Genomic DNA, 8,591 nt, shown 5'->3' on the forward strand with positions numbered 1-8,591 from the left:
TAGTTTGAATTAAAATGTTGTTATGTGAAATATTACTACGTATTAGAGTCATATCAACGTGTATATGAGAGAATACATTGATTAAGTAAATTTTATTTTTTTTCATCTAGCTATCCCAGAGCCCCTCCAAAAAAAACTTGTGTGGAGAAGGACTCCTACCTTGTGCCCTTCAAGTTTGAATTCTTCTACTAGTAAATTGGATCCTCAAGTGTAGGGATGTTATAAGCTTGGCTTATCGGACTGTGTTGACCTATAGCTTACTTCGTAAGGTCTTTTCAACTTTGGAAAGCAAACGCGTATGTTACGCATCTTAATTAGAGCCAATACAACCTAACATATTACATATATAATCTAGAATTAATATACTAGTATATTGCTTGTTTAGATTTTGTTATCACAGTACAAGTTCGATTTGTATAATATATCAACATGGCATACAATATTTGATCCCAGTATAAGTCCTACTTTCCTATGTATCTTACTTGATAGCGGAATATAAATATACTACTAGTATAATATTCAATATTATGCAGCAAGTATTGATGGCCCAATAAATGGTAAATAAATAATGATCTTGAAATAACAATGCAAGTTCATCATGATTTTCATATACATATATACATCTACTGGAGGAAATGTATGTTAATAAATCTGAAGTTGGGCCATATTCATGCAGGTGCCTGTGCCTGTTCACAGTTCACTCTTTCAGTAAGAGCATGCTTGCAGGTCCTCTACCACATGCATCACTGGTACTGGAATTATGATTTGAGATACATACTATGCTCTTCAGATAACGCTGCCACTAAATTTTAAATATACTGGTAAAACTAAATTAAAAATAAAAGAGTTTTCAAATTAATTTGCATACAATAATAATATATATATTTAAGAAATGATGCATGGCTCATCAAATAATATTTGTTTCTGATGTTGGTAAACTTTTGTCATGAGAGCTGGGGACACAACAAAATGTGAACAAACTAATAACCCAAAAATAAGAGAATTTTATGTTTTTAATTTTAATTTTTTAGTAATTGTGTAAAAAATAAAAAATAAAAAAGTATATATATATTATATAGGGTTATGGACATACAGTGGAAAAAATTGAGAAATGATGGGAGACATAGATTTCAGAAACAAGTAGAGAACCCATTCCTATGGCTCGCTTGGTTCATGTAAAACTGCAGTAAAATTAAAGGCTCCGTTTTGGTGTGTGATTGCTAAGACAAATCCTGTTATTCCCATACCTTTACGCCTCTTATCTACCTATCTTGATGGAAACTAGTTCCCTCTATGCCTACTTTTTTCACATTCAATTTCCTCCTACATTTTCATTTCTTGTGTGTTCGTGTATTAGGGTACGTCGCGTCTTTCATCTCATTAATTAATAAGATTCAGCGCTTTCATTATTCATTTGTACTCTACTCACCGGATTTATTTGAGTGAGTATTTGTGTGGTTGAACTTTAAAGTTTGGTATAACTGTACAAGTCACCTTTCTAGCTCGCATAGGTGAAGAAGACGTACAATATATGTTCTCATACTATGTATAAGATGTATAAGATATACAATAAATTATGTACACCACTAATATAACGATGAGTTGATGACTATATTGTTTGAAAGGTAACAATATCATAGATCCGTTCCTATTTTAAAGATTCTACAAAAGGACAGATGCATGACTGAGTAGCATCGAACCCAAGATCAAAAACGTGGAACAGTGTAAAGCCATAGGCTCATTACTATATTAGCTAGTTGAACCATGCAAACCGATCGATTCTCCACTTCCTATCTTAATAAAATAAATGATTTTGTTTGTTTTGGCGTAATTTCAAATTTAGATTCTTCTTAGTTCAACAACATAGTCCTTGATCACATGGAAGACTCCAATATTTAGAGCATTCAGATTAAAATATTAAGGTACACGTGGGTGGAGCTTTGGATGCTAAAAAAGCATTCTAAATTCAGAAATCCCATGTCTTAATATTTAATCAAAAATTCCTTTTTATTTTTAATTCACAAGTAGTATTAATGTAGTATCTTATTATACAAACTCCAAATGGAAATGTGCGTGCTTTATCTGAAGAAGATTTGGCTTAGAATTTGCAAATTCATAAAGAATTCAAAAGACTACTGAAAGTGCACATTATTGTGTCTAGTCATAGCATCAGTTTCTAAACAGACAAGGCTTAGAGAAGAGCAAGATTTTCATTATAAAAGGGTATATAATTTACTTCTATGGATCTTACATGTAAATCATATAATAAATGAAAATTTACATTAGATGGATCAAACCCCAAAACATACTCGTATATACTACGTATGTGTTGTGTCTAGATCTATTTCTTTCAAACAACTTAAATAATATAAAATCTAATTAAGGCGACAATATAGAAACTTCAAAAAATACATTGAATACCTTTAAAAACATAACAGAAAATGTCTTTTATTTTATTTAAATACATTATTTGATTATTTCCATCTTAATAAGAAATATTCAAATTGCTACCACAATGCCTGACATCTTATGACATGGGATGACTATTACAGTAATACGAATTAAGTTACAACCATTAATGAAATTGTAGTTACATGTTTCACGATATTGAGTGTAAGTCAATATTAATTATAACAACCGTATTAAGAAAATTGTAAAATAAAAAGAATCGAACTTAGATTGGAATAATTACGACACCTCTTGTCTCATTCTAGCGTCAATTGTTTCGGTATGGTATAGGTTATGTAATTGGCCTGATATTTAGAACTGTTAAATATCTCTAATCCGATTTGATACATGCAAATCAAAGTTAATATGATATATAATATGCTCTTAATCATATAGTTTGAATTAGACTTATGAGTATTAATTACAAAGCCACTAAGACAACCCATACATTTTTTCTTTATGTAGAGAATATGATCATCTAACTAGGACCCCCAAAAAACGTGCATACAATTGGATTTGCATGTTGATTGTTGGGTTTGCATTATAGGTCATGTTTGGCATGCAAGAGGTGGTGGGTTTATAAGAAAAAAGGGGTTATACAGCTTCTTATATTATGAGAGGAAGCATGCATCCTTTTATAAATCACTCGGCCGAAAAAGAAAAAAAAATTATAGAAAAAGATAAAGGATGCCCTACATAATGTGAGCTTCTTTTATCTTTTTAAGGGAGGAATATTGAATTATCAGTGAATCAAGATGAGTTTTGTCCGGACAGTTGGAGACATGGGGTCTTGTCGTTTTCTAATACTCACTACACCAATAATATAATTATATAAATAACACTATAGTCAAATTATGCTGCTTGTAATTTAGTAACAAATCATCATTTTTCTCAAATTTGTCTCTCCTTAATTCAACTCTGCAAGACTATACTCTTCTTTGGAACTAATTGTAGTGTTATATACTACTATATAATTTTAATTGATTTTGTAATGTAACTACAAAATTCTAACAAAAGGAATATAATGTTCCTCAATTTAACTCTTTTTTCATATAAATGAAATTATAGATCTAGATATTAATATATATTACTAGTTATATTACATGCATAACAACAACTAGCAATCATATATATGTTTATCAAATAATAAACTTGTACATAATAAATTCTACAATCATATATCAATGTTATTAAAATGGTTATCTAATCAAGTAAGTGTAATTATATCAGCTAAATCGAGTTTTATGAAAAATATGTCAATCAAACAACATGTATATTGATTACAATATATATGGTGGTTCTGGACCCAGCCCCTCTACATTGAGAAGTGTTGGTAGATGATTGCACACATATAACAAGAAAGAAAAGAACCAAGACTTGATGAAATAAATCATTACTATACTATGATATATATGCATGGTAAATGAGATTTGACATGCATTGCCATTAACTCGAGTTGAAGTACTCTAAACATATTTAAGTTACATCTCTAGTCACTATTGAACCTCAATTTTTGAAATAAATTCATATACTCCTAATAATTTCCTAGGGTACATCAAGGTTGTTTCCCACTAAAATATATGACAGCCAAAAGTAATTTCTTAAAACAATGAAATTAAAAAAAGAAAAAAGATCCCTTTGAGATCTGCTTCTTTTATCCCACCCTTTTTTTGACAACATAGCCCTTTTCTTCTTTTTTAATTCATTGCTTCTTTTGAGCTATTTTTGTTGATCACCAACTATATTTGGTACAATCCTTTAGCTTCCTTTTAGCCTTTTAATTCCTTGTCTTCTTTTTCTACAATCTAGGACCACCTGTAAAAAATAATTCATATTATCAGTAAATTTACTCATAATCAACAAATTAAAATACTAGTGCTTTTAGAGTATAGTGTTTAATATTTTTACTAATTACTCTGTATATATTCTATAATGCTAGTAAAAACGTGAAATATACCATATCCTAGGTTGTGTAGTAACTTCATATGTAAAAGTATAAGTTAAAATATGAACTTAGTAATTGTTTAACAAAAATTACAATTTTAATGTGGTGTGTAATAAGTTATACAGTATCATTTTGGCAAATCAAAATAATTATTTTGAAACAGAGTAAAAATTTTGTCATTGTTAATATGAGTAATAATTAGTGTAATTAACAAGAAATTCCTTCAATATATATATATATTTTTTTTTCTTGAAAAAATTATATGCGTACGATTCATGTAAGAAAGTGTATGGAGACTTAACTGGTTATGTTGAAATTGGTTTGTTGAGAAAGGGGGTTGAATAAAACCATAATGTTCCTGGAAATTAGTAGATCTCTCCTGAAAAACAAATCGATAATGCTCATCAATATTAATGATCATATTAAAAATAAACTAAATAATGTTGTTAAAATATATAAAATCAAATTAAAATACCTGATGAAAATGAGTAGCAGAAAAACCTTGTGAAGAGTAATCTACCATCCTTTTTAATGTCGTACCCTCAATTTCTCTACCACTATTATTCTCCTGCAAAATAATAAACGATTAGTATAAAGATCACATTTTCACGCACAATGCAATATAATGTCGGTCCATACTATAGTCGGAATATCAACATTTAAAAATAATGTGACAACTAAATCTGAACAGAGGCGAAGAGGTAATAAGTTATTACCTCGGAGGTGAAAAGAGGGGAGCTAGCGGTATCATCAAGGCCAAAATCTTGAGCCTTAAAATATTGTTGTTGCTGTTGATGTAGTGTTGATAATTTGACACTTTGTTTTTTTCTGCTACTATAACAAAAAACCTCATCTTCATCATCTTCGTGATCAAAATGTGGAGGACCAGAAGATGCATCAGAAACCATCGATAAATCTTCATCTTCATCATCATCATCGTAAAAAAGACTAGCACTTTTTTTACCTTGATGAAAAGTAGCAGCCACTTTTTGGTAGTGTTTACTATTATTACTACAATGAAGACGATCATTATTTTCACCACCAGTAGAATAACTACTGCTAGAATGTTCCAAATATAGAGTCCAACCAGACTCACACCCACTACTACACTCTGATGAAGAGGGCGCCGCTGTTAAAACTACATTATTCATCATTTTACTACTACTCGTACGAGTATATGTTTTTACGGTTTGGTTTGATTTGGTTATGCGGCGAGTTTGAAATAATAAAGTATGATAAGAAGGGGGAGATTTTATAGAAGAAATGAAATGGAGAAGAATGAAGTGCCAGTTGGGAATGAAGGGAGGGATAATATAAGGGAAGATTAAAAAGAAAGGAGAGAGAAAGAGAAGGAAGGGTGCGTGCACATGGTAGACAGCTCGGCAGACTGTACGCTCATAACAAAAACGGGGTACACGTCCATCTTTTCTATCTCCGTATTTGGACACCTATGCTATCATACTCTAACCCCGTGACTAGTACTAGCCCATTTTTTTTTTTTTTTGAAAAAAAAAATAAAATTATTTGTAGCAATTTATGAAAAATAAGAAAAAAAGAAAAAGACAATTTGCCCATCATCTTGTGTCATTGTTGTGGGTGTACGTGGTCGCTTTTAAGGGGGCTAGCTTATTTATGTTCCGTACGATCATTTTCTTTCACTAATTGTGGGATTTAGGATGGTGTAATTGGTTACCAAACCAACTTATTAGGTTTAATTTAGATATATGGTATCATATTCTTGTAGAGATGGCAAAATCAATGAGTTGTCGTTTGATCTCCAACTCTCTAAAATTGACTCGTGTTAAGGTAAGAAATAAATAATGTGGGACATATTAATGAGGCATCAATATATGTAATATGTATACTTCTTTTTTTATAGTAAGGTGCAGATTTGATCTTGAATTAGTTTAAAGTTGACTTAGACTACTTAAACAAAAAAATTATGACCACAAGATGCATGGTTGGCTTAGCTTTTGCATGCATGGATGGTTGATATTGAAAAGGGTACACTTAATTTTCATATTCAAAGCATTAGACACGTATAGCTAGCATAGAAGGATCATCATTCATCATTGATCATTGTCCTCATCTTTAATATCTTGATTCCTTAGCTTTGTATATGTGATGTCCCACTTGATCTCAATCTTGTCTCAAAACATACTACATACTTATTAATGCGTTGAATACACCCGGGGTAGGTCGTGTTAAGACTTAATTCAATTTTGTAGCTTATAATAAATTCATCTTGCTACCCTAAAAATCATACTCATAATTAAGTTGTGGCTTATGTTGATTGAACTTCATTGTGTTGTGCCATGCTTATGAGCTGTCTTGCATTTGTTAAATAAGCAAGTTAATCTAAGGATCAATGTTGCTCATCTCACTGTCCATAAAAACTTAGCTGAAATCTTACTATCTTCTAAATGGTCCAAACTCTTCTCCTTATATCTATGAATAAGCTTATAGGATAGACTCGATATTCATATTCATATAATGTTATATGTCCCCATTGCATGAAAATGGATTTTTGAGCTCTTTTGTGGTCCATGCATAACTTGCATTTTTGCAATGCAATCCGAAATCTTAAGGGTTGGCATCACACGGTTACATAATTGTATATATGTATTTTATTTTACATCTATCCTTATATTAATGTTTATAGAAAATTAAAATTTAAGTTGGAAATCCTACCAGCTCAGCTGGATATGACACCTATTCACATCATCCTATCGTTATTAATTACAAAGTATATAAGAAGATTAATACTAGATGTTACTAAACAAATGTTATATGCAATTCATAAAATAGTGCTTGTGTATAATACTTCCAAACTACATAAAATAGTGCTTGTATTAATAATGATTGATGCATGATTTTATTATGAATTCCAAACTACTTAATTATCACTATATATGAGTAACTTTTTTTAACCGTTAAAAAATAATTGACGCGTGATGATGGGTGGAGTCTGGAGTGCTTCCAAGGTAACTACTAGTTGAGCATTAATGTGGATAAATACATATACATGCATGCATGGAAGGGATCAAGTAGTGATAAGGGTCCGATCTATCAATCTAGCTAGGTTGTTGCACAGTTGCACTGATGTGTAAGTTTCAATGATACAATCAGTTTATTACGTACAGCGGTACAGCTATATTAGTACACTCATGCCTTGAAAGATCCAAATTTCAAACCATGCAACATTTTCTCGAAAGATCAAGGTCACCCATAAAAACTAGCATGTAGTATATCTGTACTTCATAATATACGTGGTCCAATCCATCATCCATACATGTATTAGTAAACTTATACTTGTATTATCAAAAGATACAATACCACTAATAATAATGCATTGGGAAGATAGCTCCAAACTTACATATACGTAAAAACAAGGTGGTCCAAAACCTACAATATTGGTGGATTATATACTTATTACTACGTTATTTTCAGTTAACATATTTTGATTTCTTTTAGCACTGTTTACATACACTACTTTTACCATATTTTTCATGTATGCTTAACATATGGAGTATGTGGTTGTATAAGATCATTGTTAAATTTTCTTTATTTCGAATCAAATTTTTTATTTTTTAAAACTTTTTTCCTGATAGTTAAAGATAAAAACAATTGACGAAAACCCAATATGATGACGAATGTGGTAAAAATGTGTCAACTAGACAACGGTAAAAGAATAAATAATGTATGTGAAAACTTAATTATATAATATGCTCCAATATATAAGGGGGGGGGTTATATTTTGTATGCTAGATCGATTCACATGCATGGTGAAGTAATGGTTTGTGTTGAAACCCATTGTAACCCACTTATGAGTGTCCCACATTGGAGAAAGAGGAGATAAGGTTTCACTTTATAAGGTAGAGGAGTACCTCCTACTATTGCCAATTGGTTTTAGTATGGAAGCTCCAAAGCCTTGTTTGTGGACCTAACTCTCCTCCTCCTTGTTTGGGTTGCCCAGGCCCATTTCATATTGTTTCGAAATTTAACATGGTATCAGAGCCCGGGTTGCGGATCTCTTCTAAACTAGGTATTTAATCGCTACCAGTTAGCTCTGAAGTTCTAAGGACACTCATAAGTGGGCTACAATGGGTTACAATGGGTTTCACTTTATAAGGTAGAGGAGTACCTCCTACTATTGCCAATTGGTTTTAGTATGGAAACTCCAAAGCCTTGTTTGCGG

The 8,591-nt window shown here is 31.3% G+C and overlaps 1 protein-coding gene across 1 annotated transcript; it reads right to left on the minus strand.

Moving 5' to 3' along the window:
- Positions 1-3,829: 3,829 nt before the first annotated feature.
- On the minus strand, positions 3,830-5,854 carry LOC145621066 (uncharacterized). Its single transcript, XM_081675799.1, has 4 exons — positions 5,110-5,854; positions 4,869-4,961; positions 4,696-4,772; positions 3,830-4,263 (listed from the first exon to the last, which is right to left on the minus strand). Exons 1-4 carry the CDS (start codon positions 5,545-5,547, stop codon positions 4,254-4,256), a joined length of 618 nt encoding a protein of 205 aa, XP_081531925.1. The 5' UTR covers positions 5,548-5,854; the 3' UTR covers positions 3,830-4,253.
- Positions 5,855-8,591: the final 2,737 nt, after the last annotated feature.

Source organism: Chenopodium album, chromosome 27, assembly GCF_948465745.1.
Source record: "Chenopodium album chromosome 27, dcCheAlbu1.1, whole genome shotgun sequence".
NCBI classification, from domain to species: domain Eukaryota; kingdom Viridiplantae; phylum Streptophyta; class Magnoliopsida; order Caryophyllales; family Amaranthaceae; genus Chenopodium; species Chenopodium album.

Coding starts and splice junctions, on each gene's coding strand:
- LOC145621066 (XM_081675799.1), bottom strand. CDS start 5,547: ATGATGAATAATGTAGTTTTAACAGCGGCGCCCTCTTCATCAGAGTGT. Junction 4,962..5,109: donor CCCCTCTTTTCACCTCCGAG/GTAATAACTTAT, acceptor ATTATTTTGCAG/GAGAATAATAGTGGTAGAGA. Junction 4,773..4,868: donor CTGCTACTCATTTTCATCAG/GTATTTTAATTT, acceptor TTTGTTTTTCAG/GAGAGATCTACTAATTTCCA.